At 38.9% G+C, this 15,000-nt stretch overlaps 1 protein-coding gene across 1 annotated transcript in view; it reads right to left on the reverse strand.

The window, feature by feature from the left end:
• The window catches only part of ush2a (Usher syndrome 2A (autosomal recessive, mild)), a 162,560-nt gene that overhangs the window by 104,916 nt on the left and 42,644 nt on the right, over positions 1-15,000 (reverse strand). Inside the window, exons 18-23 of the mRNA XM_046033282.1 lie at positions 11,712-11,874; positions 11,483-11,630; positions 7,819-7,976; positions 6,305-6,452; positions 3,285-3,440; positions 353-500 (exon numbers count right to left, since the gene is read on the reverse strand). Of these exons, the coding sequence (XP_045889238.1) occupies positions 353-500; positions 3,285-3,440; positions 6,305-6,452; positions 7,819-7,976; positions 11,483-11,630; positions 11,712-11,874 (921 nt within the window). The remainder of the gene's footprint in view (positions 1-352; positions 501-3,284; positions 3,441-6,304; positions 6,453-7,818; positions 7,977-11,482; positions 11,631-11,711; positions 11,875-15,000) is intronic.

Below are 15,000 nucleotides of genomic sequence, written 5' to 3' on the forward strand. Positions count from 1 at the left end.
TGATTTTGGGGTTTTCATTAGTTGTCAGTTATAATCATCAAAATTAAAAGGAATGAACACTTGAAATATATCAGTCTGTGTGGAATGAATGTATACATTATACATGTTTCACTTTTTGATGATATTCTAATTATATGACCAGCACCTGTATATATACATATATATATATATGTATATATATATACATATGTGTGTGTGTGTGTGTGATATGTATGAGTGGTGTGTGTTTCTGTCAGTCTCTTAATGCTGTTTATTATCACATGTCTCTGTCTCAGACCACTTGCATGTGTTGTGGACAATTGGGTGCTAACTTGTTCACTTTTTTAGCTACTGTGTCTGTGCTTTCTCTCACTTTATCACAGGCATCTGTACAGATGTCCTCATTAGCAGGGTGTAACGGAGTGGGCCTGGTGCATTGGAGTGGGCCGGGGCGGACCAGGATACATTCAGACTGGAACTAGTTGCATGGGCCAACCTCGGAGGTGACAACCCATCTGGGGCTATGAAGGGAGAGAGAAGATGATTAGAGAAAGATGGAAGGAAGGAACAGGTGATGAAGGATGGATGGAGGGAATGAAGACAGGAGTTAAACAAACAAGACAGCAAAAAAATTGGAAAAGGATGTAACTTGTGTAACTTGTGTAAAGGATGTAACATTATTAAGCTCATCAATCAAAGAATGACACCTGCCCTCCATCTAGGAATGGCTCTGTTCAGAGTGGAGTATAAAAGAGATGATTGAGTAAAGAGGAGACAGGAGCGAAGAGAGAAGGTGAGAACAATAGAGGGGAAAAACACAACAGCAAAAGATAAAATATCCCTTGTAAAGGAGGGTGAGAGTGCCACAAAGAGGCACCAGATTTACTGATACACAACCACTACAATGTCCCTCTATCTCTTTCACACCACACAAACACACAAACATGCACAGCGTTATGATCCCGCTCTCTCAATAGTGCGTCTCTTTTCCAGCTGAACATGATAGCATAGTGCTAGTGTTAGAAAATCAGTAAAAACATCTTGATTCAGTATGATAGCTGTGCTCTTAACAGAAGCAGAGAAAGTGTGAGGAAAGCCAGAATATGATAGAGATAAGGACAACAAACAGAAGGAGAAAATCAGAGTGACTGTAGTGTTGACTATGCGAAATAAGAGTAGGCCCTCTGATGTATAAAGTGACCCTTCAATCAAACACACTGCTCTCATCCCACTACAACAACTCTGATTGCTGAAGACATCTTATCCCAAAGATGGCTGTAACAAACACACACACACGCATGCGCTCAAACACACACACACACACATCATGTGTAAAAAGCCTCAAAATGGTCTTTCAATATTGGTTCGGAATAACATTAGTGGTGGTTCACCAACATTAATCATCACTCTAATTCACATTCATTACATACACAGCAACAGACACACAAAGACCCATCTAAAACATATCTGTGTGTGTGTGAGCGTGTGTATTTTTCTTAAAGGCCCACCTCTGAATCTGCTTGCAGTTTTGTCACTACCCTTATGTCCAATGTGTCAATCTGTGTCCGAGTCACTATGCAACTAGTAGATCTGAGGTTGTAGTGATTTTTTTCATTTAGTTTAGTTTAGTGTGTTTTTTAAAAAATATGTTAATCTAAAAAAGGATTTAATCAATTATTCAATAAGATCAATAAGATATTCAATAAATCCATAATTGAATGTTAATTGATAAAATATTTTAAATGTCCATCCCTACTTTCTACTTTCTAATAAAGATTTGTGATATAAGATATGTGTGTAGTTCTTGAAACATGCAATGATTTTTGCTTCTCTGACACACACACATACAGCCACGCACACACAAAACACATACATCACAAAGACACACACTGTTGGTGAGCCTGTGTCTCTTTCATGGTGTGTTAGCAGGTACAATATCAGAGGTGTCACTAATCGTTTTAAACTATGCACTTTTATGTTCACTTCTCTCTCTCTGCTCTCCTCCTCCTCTGCTCTTCTGTCTCTTGCTCCACTATCTTCTCTCTGTTCTTTCATAGAACAAGGACGCATCAAGACAGTTTGCCTTAAAGAAGTCTAAAGAGATGCCAGAGGCACAGAGGTAGAAAGAGAGATAGAAAGAGAGGAAACGTCTGGTATTTAAAATTTATACTTTCTTATGCCTTTGTTTTGAACTTGAACAGTAGAACTTTCCGAAGTCTGTCTTTTGTTGTTCTCTGAGAAATGGATGTGGTATGTGTGCATGTGTATTCAACACTTTTGTCAACATTAGCTGAAGTGGTAAAATGTATGTCTATAAATTTGTGTGTTGCTGCCTGGTTACCATTATCTCCAGACTGCTCTGATCAGATTTGACATTTATCAGTATTCACAATCAGCCTAACTTCTGCAGAAATGCAAACACACACACACACACACACACACACACACACACACACACACACACACACACACGCACACACACTGTGTAAATCAGAAATGTGTTGAGACCATTAAGTAAAGTCAACAACATGTGTGTGTCTGTGTTTATCACAGCTGTTTTATTTTCTTTTGTAGCTATAAAAATGAACCTTTCCAGTTCACAAGAATAGCAATTAAAATCAGAGTAATAAGATTAAAATGGTACAATGGTTCATGCCTTGAGTTAGAACAAAACCTACAATTATAGCCACATAAAGAGGTCATATTATGCTTTTTCCCTCTCCTTTATTGAGTTATATAACTTTTTTTGTGCATGTAATAGGTTTGCAAAGTGAAAAAGTCCACCCCAAAGGGAGTTCCTATCTCCCACAGAAAAAACTGCTCCTGAACTGCCTGAAAACAGCTCGTTTGTAGTCCAGCATTTTCTCCCGCTTTCTTGTGACGTCACAAGAAAACGCGCATCATAATGCTCGGCTAGCGGCTAATCCGACATGCCCTCAAAAACACCGGTGGAAAAGCACACAGTGACAAGACGTCCGCCTGCTGCCTCTCCTCTCCCTTCCAAACATTAGTTATCGTCTAGGCAGTCAACAGACATAAAGTTGTTATTGTGATGTAGAGAGAGAGCTCATTTAAAAAAAAAAAAAATTATTCACCAGTCTGAAACTCTTGCTCCAGTCTATGTTGCTAAGCTGGTAAGGGGAACATATACATCTAAACTGAAGCCATGTTTACTGGCTTTTCAGGACCCTCCCTACTCTGCTTCTGATTGACTAGTAGTCCTTAATTAGGTTCTGTGCATGTGTAACATACAGATTATATGGTGGCTGTTACTGGTGAAAATCAAGTTTGTAAGGTGTGTTTACCTGCTGGGGGCATAGTAACATTGAGTGGGAGGCTCTCAACACAACCCTGTGTGTTACAACATCTGATCCAAAAGCTGTAGTTGCTGTAAGGACGTAGGTCAGTTACAGTCAACCAGCTTCCTGCCGCTGTACTTCCATCCAACACACCATCACCATCTAAGAGACAGAGCGAATCAGACAAAGAGAGACATGTAAGGTCTTAGGCTAAGCATGGTGTATATCTAGTGAGGAGGAGGACAGTAATGTCTTGCACACATGTGATAGCAGAAAAGTGATTCATAAAGGATTGATACAATAACAGAAGGAAAGTAGAGGAGAATGAATGAGAGTTCAAGAGAGAGGAATACTGACTGAGATTAACTGAGGGTGATCAAAAGAGAGAGGTCTCCATATTGAGGTTATGCAAGGATAGTCAAAGAAAAAGGATCAGAAAATTACACTATGTGAACCTATTCAATATATTTAGATGGACACACACACACATATCAGCTCTGTGTGAACTGGTGAAGGCAGTGTGTATCAAAGAAACAAGGGGTTGTGGGTAACTAGAGCGAAACATAATTTCTCTCTTTCCTCCACACCTCTTCTATCCTTCTCTCCACTCATTTTAATCTGTCTGTTCCTCTGTGAGGCACAGATCAAAGTCTGCATGTGTGTGACAGAGAGAGAGAGAGAGAGAGAGAGAGAGAGAGAGCGAGCACTTGGTGAATATGTGTTAGTTAAAGGATGAGTGTGTGTGTTCTGTTTCCCCATGCTCCTGTTCTCATCTTGTTCAATTTTCTTCTTCGCCTTTTTCTTTCCATGTCCAGTTCTCCTCTTCTGTTTTGTTGTTCTTCATGTCTTATGTTGTTTTGCAATATTTTCTGAAACATCTATCTACTTGTCTTTGTTCTTCCTTCTCTTCATATCTTCATACCACTGACTTGCTCTAGACTCCTATATCATCTCCTCTCACAAGTCACTGGCATTATAAGAAACCCTCGCCTTTTGTACACCACTCTAGTTTGATTACTCCTTCGTTTGCTTTCTCATTTCATGCTTGACTTTCATTCTAAGTTGGCATTGTTTGTAAGGAGTTTCTACTCATCTTTAAAAACCTTAATAAAAAAAAAAAACTATTGAAATTGGCAATAATATTAATTGTGCTCACAGGAAAGTAGCAGTGGCTCATGTATTATGTTTTATGTCTAAGGAGAATGAATATAATTTAATATGATTCTAGGAAAACATACAGTATCATAATGATCCCTATATAAGAACAAGTATGCATTTATTTCACCACAGCACTAAGTTCAGACTGCAGGCCTTAGTGCTCAGTTCCAATTTACTGCCCAGATCTGATATTTTTTATTGACCGTTCACATTATTTTTTAAATGTGGCCCCCCATCACACTTGCCACAGCCTGAAAGTGACTCACATGAGCAAAAGAATAATACGACGTTACGCTCAGAACGCTGTAGTACAGAAGTAAACATGGAGGCCAGATGTTAGTATGAAAGTATGGGGATTTGTGAGCAAATGATAACAAGGACAAGAAGAAAGAGAGCCCAATTTTTTATTTTTTATTATGGCTTTTTGTAGAGCGACGGCTGCTACTAGTGCAGAATTGTGATGACGGTCCCTCTAAAGTGACGAGAGTCACATGAATTCCGATCTGACTGTCCAGACTCTGGTCGCATTTCAAAAAATCTGATTTGGACTACTTATGAAAGTGGCAAAGAAAGTGGTTGGAAAAGATCAGAATCCACTTGACTTGTGCTGTTCAGACTGATTTGATTTGGGGCACATATGAGCAAAAAAAGATTTGACGTGACTTGAGAATTACTACTGATGACAAGAAATGTTTGCTGTATTTTCCTGTTCTGACAAGTCAAAACATCTGCTGTGAAAAAGGTCAATGACCACTTAATGTAATAATCATATCCATACTGATAAACTGTTTCAGTGTATTGATCACAGTCACTTTGCCTCCAGGACAGTCTGACCTGCGAGCATTGGAGTTAAGCAACAAGTTAAGACACCCCTTTTTAGCTTAGTTTTGAGGTTGAAGTAATGATATGGTATGGTTTCCCCTAAATCCTATGTGATTAATATGATCAACTTAACAGCAATGTATGTAATGGATAGCTGTATCTGTAGAGGGTTAGTGGGCAACTGAGGCTGTCTTTAAGGCATTATCAGCCTTTTTGTCTGCCTAGTCAGCGAATGTGTGATAAATGCATTCAAATTTGAAAACAAATGAGGCAGACTATGGTACTAGTATACATATGACACTGTGTATAACCTATGCATATGTACAAGAATATGTGTTTTTATGTATGTGAGCTACTGTTTGTTCAGGATTAACGTTTATGTGGTGTGTGTGTGTGTGTGTGTGTGTGTGTGTGTGTGTGTGTGTGTGTGTGTGACAGAGAGAAAAAGTTAAGCTCTATGTGTGTTACCTTTTAGGGATGCACCGAATTGAAAATTCTTGGCCGAAGCCAAAACCAAATACTGTATAATGAAAAAATTTACTGAACACCAAACAAGGACATTCACATTTTTGCCTTTTTTTTTACCACTGCATAAATTAAGAAGCCAAAATGTGCTTTTTACTCAGTATTTCCCACAGGATTTGGAGAGACTATGGTGGGTGGGTCTGAGGCCCAAGAGGGTCCAGTAAAGTAAATTACATGTGTCCATTTACTTTTAATGGACACATGTAATATGTTTTATACTTTCTGTTAATATAATCCAATTAATCTTATTTCCATACTGTATAGACACCTCCCTTTTCTAAGAAGTCAGATGGAGAGGATCTGCTAGGAGACAATTCAGCAGAATAGTGTCTGCAAACAGCAATTTTTGCGTCTTTCTCGGATACTTTAAAATGCTTCCACACTACCGACATTGTTCGTAACGTAATTGTTCAGTAAAATTTATTTGGTCTTTTGACATATTAGACCGAACACCGAAAGTGCTTCTTTTGCATTTCGGCTGATTGATTTCGGTGGCTGAACATTCGGTGCATCCCTATTACCTTTGCTTTTGTAATACAGTGTGTAGCTGAGGTTCCCATTCGGTCTAGGTGGGGCTGTCCAGCAGGCTCGGACCGATCGAGAGCTCTGATTTGTTAGTTCCAGCAGTATGGGGCCTTCTGGGGCCATCTCTAATGTTCGCATCTCCACCTGATTTAAAGGAAAAAAGGAAAGACACCCAAGCACACTTAACGTTCAAAAGAACAAACATGTAGCATGTGCACAATAAACTACAGTATACACAGTACTTTACTATATTTTACTATAATTCTACTCACACTCATCCATCCAACTGCTATAGATTTCATTTTGAAATATATAAAAAACCTAGAATAAAATCTGCCCCCACTTGATAAGGTTCACAATGGTATTATATTTCATGGAGTGGATTAATTAAGGGGTTAAAATATAACACTTTAACAAGTTTTGGTTTAAAATTAAACTGCTCTACACAACTGGCCAGCACTACTTCTGCCTTTAGTTTTCTATCCTCTTTTCTTATACCTCCTTCTCTCTCTCCTGCCACATGCCTCTCATCTTCTTCTCTAATTTCACTTCACCTTCTCTCTTTCCACCGTCAACCCGCTCTCTTCTTCTGTCTCATTTCCTCCTGTCTCACTCTCCTCTCCTCTGCTGCCCACCTTTATTCTCCTTTTCCTGTCCATCTTGTCATCTCTTCCTCTTCACTTCTTCATCCTGTTCTCACCCCTCCCCTTCCCACCTTCCTCTCCTCCTGTTCTGCTGTGTCAGCAGTTTTCCTGGTGTTTGACTAAACATGGCGTCCATATTGGAAAAATGTCCCAAAATATGGCCTGTCGTCAGAGACATCGTTGAGGGTGGAGTGGCATTTCCTACCAAATGTCACTGTCGCCACGCCAACCCTCGTTATTGAGCCAAGAGAATCGATCACCTTTATGACGCCCAGTGACACACACGCACACACACACACACGCACGCACACACACGCACACACACACGCACGCACACACACACACACACACAACCACTTTGTAAATGTCTGAGTAGGCACTCCCACATGTGTACCTATGTTTTTGTGTGTTGGTTAGTTAGTGCAGTGATAATCTGCATTATAAAAATATCGGCTTGCTGTTTTAGCCATTTTGTTTCACCAACTGATAAGATTCATCCAATGAGAATTTTATCAAGCTTTTACTTTTGCTGCTCTAAATACTAAGTTTTTGGTAGGTCAAGAGAAAAATGCTGTATATAACAGAAGTAGTTTTAGATTTATCTTCATTTTATCCACATTTTAGTAGCAGCAACTACAGTTCATGTGAAAAAAACACTGCAGTAAGCCTGAGAAGTAAGCTCCGAAGTAAAGAGAAAAACAATATTTCTACAGAACTGTCAAGGACAAAGAGGTTTTAGTAATACCAGTGGTCACTAGAATATGCAACACCACAGCAATGACTTTTTCAGAGATCTCATAAAGGATCTTGCTGTTTCTCGTATTAATAAATTAATTAGTGTGGTTAATAGCAAGACATTCACTGACCATTGGTCCCTTGCCACAGCCCTGCGCCGTGCAGGCCTGCAGCCTGAGTACATGTCGGCTCCATGGAGAAAGTCCTTCCACCATGAAGAACCTCTGGGAGGAACTGGAGTTTAAAATGAGAACTCCATCCAGCCAGAGACCATAGCTGGTTATAATGCCTGTCAAAAGAAAACATGTGGTTATGACATGTATGAGAAACAGAAGAAATATAAAAATGAAACGAGCAAACTGTTTTCATGCCACAGTAAGCCAGACATTTTAGCCAGCCCACTAATGACTGGAGCTTTCCTGAGTCACTGTAAACTAGTTTTAGTTTAATGTCTTAAAAAGACGTTTACTGCACATGAGTATCTCTGTACATAAATGTCCTTGAGTGTAAACATAACCAATGTGTCGCATCAATTCACTTCAATGAACCAAAGATTTATATGACTTAATTCAGAAGTGTGGGAGGGCAGTAAAAAGTGTTAAAATACAACTGGTGTGAACAAATATAACAGCTACCTCATTAATGGTTAAAACTATAATATAACTATATAGCATTAATGACACAAACCATAATGTTCTGAACAGACACATAACAAACACTAAAAAAAGCTACATTTGCAGTCCACCAGTAGGCAGAGCCAGAAAGCAGCCTTTTTATTGGGCATCAACTTCGCGTTTATGTGCGTATTATCTAAATGCCAGTGAGACATAGCTGAGACACGAGACTGCATGGAGCTGGTGCAGACAGCTACAAAGATTAAAATCAGAGTGCGGTAGATGTGGGGTGGGCGGGAATGATTGAAACGTTATAAAGTGTTGCAATATAGGGGCATTTGTGAGGAAATGACTTAAAAAGAATGTGGGACAGGGGTGTAAAATGTGTGTGTGTGTGTGTGTGTGTGTGTGTGTTTGGAGAGGGCAATAGCCCCTTGGACCCCCTATTTCTGGCACCCTTGGCATCCAGACTATGAGGAATCCCAATCACAAAGTGAGCTTTGCTATGTTGGGATGTAGTCTGGGTCACTGGATTACGATGCAAATGAAAACTGACTTAGGGGCTCCAGACCTGCCAGTCAATGTGTCGTAGTGTGATCCGATGATGAAAACAGCACTGAGACGACAAATGTAACCATAGGTGTGACAAGGATAAAGGCTCTCAGAAGGACAGTAGAACTAGAGCGAACACACATATAAATGTGGGTGCAAATAGGTGTGGACACACAAAGTCATCCGCATGGACACTGCCCACATGCACACAAAGATACACACACACTAAGATGGGAACTCACACGTGCCCGTACACACACACACACACACACACACACAGGCACAATAATTACATTACATTACATCGACCTAATAAAAAAATGAAACAGTACGGTGCCAAATGTGCTTTTCCTTAATAAAAATGCATACAGGGGGCTCAAAAGATCAGTGCTGAACTAAGAGTCTATTCTGCTTTAATCATGTGTGGGTTTTATTATTGCTCAATACAGATATACACACCTATCAGGGAAATGAAGACACAAAAACCCCACGGACCCCAACTACATCTGGGAAGCTCTTAATGTGGCCAATCACATGCGTGTGTGAGTGTGTGTGTGTGTATGTGTGCGGACGTCTCTGTGTGCTTGTGTGAATAAGCCCATATCAGTACAGGTTGTAATAAAGACAGGTTGGGAAATGAAGCAGTGAATGCATAACAGGCTTATTTCCCCTCTTTGTCTGCGTGTTGCCCCGACCTAATCCCCGAGAGGATTATCCCCCACAAATCCCTGCGGAATTGGGGAGAAGGGGGGAGAGAGAAAGACACAGAATCTCACTCTTCTGGAACCCATCACCATCATCATCGTCATTGTTGCCGTGCATTTGTAAAAAAAAGAGTAAATGGAAAAAAAAGGCACTGAGCTCTTCTCCCCTTTTAAGCAAAAATTAAAGCTTTTTAAGCATGAGATAATCGGGTAAGCATGATTAAGTGTCTTCTTGTTATAAATTTCTGTCATCAGATGAGAAAAGCTTTAAGTAATTTATCCAAGCTAATATGCACACACATCACAGGGTTTATGGTGCGAAATGCACTCATGTGGCATTAAGCGTAAAACACACACGATTCACATTGCACACACACGCATTAAGGAATTACACATAGTTTAATGAGCATGGCAGTAACATTCGATAATATGTGGCTGTGTGTTGTATGTTAGAGACTGTGAAATGGGGTGGGAAATCCTCAGATGGTTTTCATCACTCAATTCATTTGGTTTCATAAGATGTGCATTTGTTAATATAGTCCTAGATAATTTATGTTGATATTTTTTTTGTAAAAAATACAACATTTTCAGTATAGTATGTGGTAGATAATGTTACTTGAACCTACTTTATTTTAGTGATTTCAAGATGTGTTATATATGTCCCTTTGAGAGGACATCTGAATGCTTATACAGTGAGTATTCAAATTTCATAATAATGTGTTTCATTGCCTTTCTGTCCCTTTATTACAGACAGTAGAGTGATGGTGTGGGAGAGAAAGATGCAACAACAGTCCCCAGCTGGACTCGAACTGGAGATGTTGCCGTTCACGGTGGACTTTTTTTTAAAAGACATAGTTTCCTACTCCATGGTACTCCATGTTTCATTGCCTTTTGAAGGTGCATTGTTCTTCTTCTTGGTATTCTCGGTTAATGTTACTGAATGCTAAGTTGGTTAGTGATATATTTCCATATATAGGAAAAAATATATAAAAAAACAAAACACAAGTGGATTATAAAACACTGTCAAAGCAAGATGACCCAGAGCAAGCACTTGTTTTTTATTGTATTAGACATTATTATGCAATATTTTGAGGTTTTGCAAATATTGTACCAGTAATTCAAATAAAAGTATACTGATTGATGATGCTTCATTGCTCTTCCTCACTGAAACACATTAGCATATTGTTTAGTTAAACTCTGCATAAATTTTAATTCAAGCTATTCCAAAACTGTTTTGTGCAGGAAACTATTCTACAGGTAACTTTGAATCTCTTTACTCAAAAACATCTGCTGACAGAAAATAGTTATGAAAAAAAAGAAAGAAAAAGATCTACATCTAGATCTTCGATAGATTTCAAATTCAGATCCCAAATACGCAAAATACATCTCGGTCCAACTCTGTGGAATGGATATTATTTGGCTGTAAGTAAATTACATGAAGGTAAGGAGAATAGCGAACATTGAGAGAAAGGTGGTCAATGTGAGCCCATGTGCTTCCAGCCTGCAGTTCTCTATTCAGTCAAAAGGGAGCACTTTTCATCCACTTAAAGGAGCTTGGTGAAGCACTGCCCTCTCACTCCCGGTCTCTGTTAGTCTCTGTCTCAAATTGTATGTTTTCTCCCCAGTCTTTGTTTCTCTCCCCTTTCTCATTGAGTCCTTTTGCCCTCTCCTTTTGGTTTTTCTTTTCTGTAACTATAAAACAGTTATCACTCTATCTCTTGCACAATCATCTCTCACTAGTTTCCATTAAAAAAACAATTATTTAAAAAACATTGTCATATGGATTGAAATATTGTGTGTGTCTATGTGCATTTGGCTCAAATTTGACATTATTCTAAATGTCAGTGTGGATAAATGTTTATGTACATTTGAATGTTTTTGGCTGATCTGTCTGTATATGCCAGATTAAGCGTGTGTCCTCTCACCATTTGGAGTGTCAGGAGGTGTCCAGCTGACATTGAGTGCATGTGGGGACAAAGGGGTGACCAGCGGTGCAGGAACACTCTCTGGGGTGCTCTCCTCAGTCTGAGCCTGGCTGGGAGGGCTTAAGGTACACCCACCTCCTGTGCAGGCCTGACATAAACACACCAACACATTAATGTATGGATGAATGTGACAATGCAAATCAAAAACATGAAATAGTAAGGGACTCACAGCGACTGTGATTGTGTAATCAGTTCCGGGGGTTAGGTTACGGAGGGTGTGGTCTTCAAAATGTTCTGTGCTGTTATAGGCTAGCACAGGCTCTGCACCATCATGTGACAGGAAGATGGAATAGAACTCCAAAACGCCATTGACCTGAGAGGGACGTGACCACCTGGAGAGGGAGAGAAGAATCAGGAGAGAGTAAATAACAAAATACATTTATAGCACTGTACTTGCGTTCAGATTTCAGGGATGAGAATGTTGCTTTAATATCTAATTTACCTAATTTAAGGGGGAAATTTTTTTCTCCATTATATTTGTAACATAGCCGTAGTATCAAGGTTATTTACAGATTACACATAAGGGCGGTGGTATTTCAACGTTCCTGTTTAACTAACCTAACTGCCTCTGTACCACAAACATCTATTGTTAAAAACACATAAAAAGAACCACACCACTACTTTGGTTGACATATTTCTTCATTTACTTTTAATGTAGCTTATATTACCATAGCAATATTACAGTGCACATTTAGACATTTTATATTTATTTATATACTTATCTATATATCTTTCAAAAAGAACCGTCATCTTTTTTGACCACGGACAGTTACTGTTAAATATACTGTGTATTAAGATGTTATCAGGACTGTTTGAATTTCATTGGTTTCACGTATTAACTGAGTGTTTGTTATGTAGAAGAAGAGTATAAATTGATGGGACAGTGCAGTGTCATTTAATGTACAACGGCTCCATTAAAACAGAAAAACTAAAATAAGATTATGAGACTGTGACTGCACCAGATTGCTCTGTTTGTATCTGCACGTGTGCCTTTTTCATTGTGTTTCCCTCTACTTGCAGATGAAAAACACAATGCTGAGAGCTAAGGTGTCTTACACGACACACACACACGCATATAATGTACACACAGTTTCGTTTGTAAGATAGAAGTGTCTCCTTTTTTATATTTAGAACAGGAAGGTCATCCTCACCAGAGAGAGAGAGGGGGGGGGCGACGACAAGAGACAGTATATATCAATAGAAAAAAGTCAACTATCCATTACAAAATGTGAAAAAAAGAGCAGTATGAACTTAATCTTTGCTATACATACTAAACTAAAAATGTTTTGTCTGCTTCATTAATGCTAAACTATTGTTGTGCCATTGTTTTTTATGTATTCTAATAAGGGATTGTGGGAGCTGCTGATTGTGTCTTGGTGATCAAAATATATCCACTGCCCTTTTAAATGTGATGTGATTGTTGAAGACATATTCAAGCAAATATGTTGTATAGTCATGAGAAAATTATAGGTCACTTCTAAGGGGGCAGGGTTGTGTATTTATTTCAACCTAACTTTGTAAAATACAGTGCTGTATCAATACTGTTTTGAAACAGGTACATGTTTTGTAAATGATGGACCTTGATATATTTTTTGTGCTATACAAAATCCAAAGTATCTGCAAGTTTTCCTAAGATTTTGAGAATAACATAATAACACAAGTAGATCATTCCAAAATATAACAAGTGCTAAAGCACTAAAACATGTTTTATAAATAGTTCTGCAATTCTTACAAATCCCTGAGAGTAACTCAACCCTCCTGGCATGGTAGCAGAGGGAGGCCATTTTAAAAAGTGATGGATTCCCTTCTTGGTTCCTCCCATTAATAGCCAGTTTTTGAATGACTGATGAGTGTGTGTTAGCACACAATTAGCCACTGTGGCTAATCTATCACATTTATTATAAGATTTATATGCTGTCGATTGGCAGTGTGATGTATGTCCACTTTTGAAAAACTAAATCAAAGGGGAGTTGTAATAATCTGTATCATAATTCACCACTGGTTTTAAAAGTGTGTTGTGAAATTAATGTAAAATTGAAAACCATGCAGTAGGTTCAAAATTTGCATCACAATCTATGAAATATCAACCTCTCTTCTGCATCTTCCCTCACTCCAATCTTTCCTACTATTCTCTACATTGCACACTCAACAAAACAGCATTGGTGCCATCAATTAATCACTAACACATTAAGATTACTGAAGACTGAAAAGAAATCTGAGTAAAAGGAAACAAATTGGGATAAAACAAATAGCATTTTATTTAGTTAAGCTAGCTATAGTGAATTTGACCTCTCAACACAACATGTGTCCATCAGGATTTGTGACTATGCACATGTGTGGGTATTTTTGCAGCTCTGTGTGTGTGTGTGTGTGTGTGTGTGTGTGTGTGTGTCAGATAGTGTTAGGTGAGGTCAGGGAATAAATCTGCTGATATTGTTTGGTTGGCAACCTGCAGCTTTCCTCAACCTTTCTCACAGTCTCTCACCCTCAGTCACTCTCTCACACACTCACACTCTATCTCACTGTCTTTTTTAACATTTCTTACATTTCCCTCAGTTCTTTCCTTTAAAAATCACAATTTATCTTTCTCTCCTTCTCACTATCATCCATTTTTTTCTTTCTTCACATTTTTTCCACAGTTGTTCTCTCACTCAGTCTTTCTCAGCTTTTCTCACAGACACAACAGAGAGGTATTGACCACATATGATCTCTCAACCTCTGCCTATTACCAGTCTGCTAACAAGGCAATACGCAGCCTTCCCACACCTGGTGAATATATAGCTGAAAAACATTTTCAGGCATACAAACTGGTCAGGGGTAAAAAAGGTGAGAAGGATACACAAGCAGTGAAATGCACATGAGACAGTGTGAGAGGGGTCTTTTTTGCATTTGTCTACTGCAACAAGAGAAAGATACCAACACGCAAGGGCGTCACTTTGTGTTGAAAAGTAGTGGGGACATAAGGGCTCAGATTAGGTAAGTGATGATACGCTTAGCTCACGAGATGTGGCGATGCACCATATTGGTGTCACGAGAACGAGACGTGACGATAATTTAACAGTATTTAATAGAAATCATCAAAGCTACAATATATGAGTTGGTGTCTGGGGAAATGTTTTTATTTATGTAAAGGGAAACACAAAATTCAGGTGGCAGGTAACAATTCAAAATCTTTAAGTATTACAGAATCTAATGCGGTGCAGCTCTCATTCTGTGTTGCTTTCACATACGTTTCTCCTGTAGATCAACTTATCTCATGTTATATCTGCCCTGCTGAACTAGCACACATGCAGGCATGATTTAGTCTTCCCTCCTCTTTTGTCATGTTCAGAGGGAGAGAACAGAAAATTTGGCCAAAAAGAAACTGTAACCAGAAGTTGTTGCTGAGTGACCGAATCTCCATATTTTCGCACCTCTTATTGCTGTGAAAGCTGTTAGGCATTTTAGGCAAAGCCGTA

The sequence above is a fragment of the Micropterus dolomieu genome, linkage group LG20 (genome assembly GCF_021292245.1).
Source record: "Micropterus dolomieu isolate WLL.071019.BEF.003 ecotype Adirondacks linkage group LG20, ASM2129224v1, whole genome shotgun sequence".
Taxonomy (NCBI): Eukaryota; Metazoa; Chordata; class Actinopteri; order Centrarchiformes; family Centrarchidae; genus Micropterus; species Micropterus dolomieu.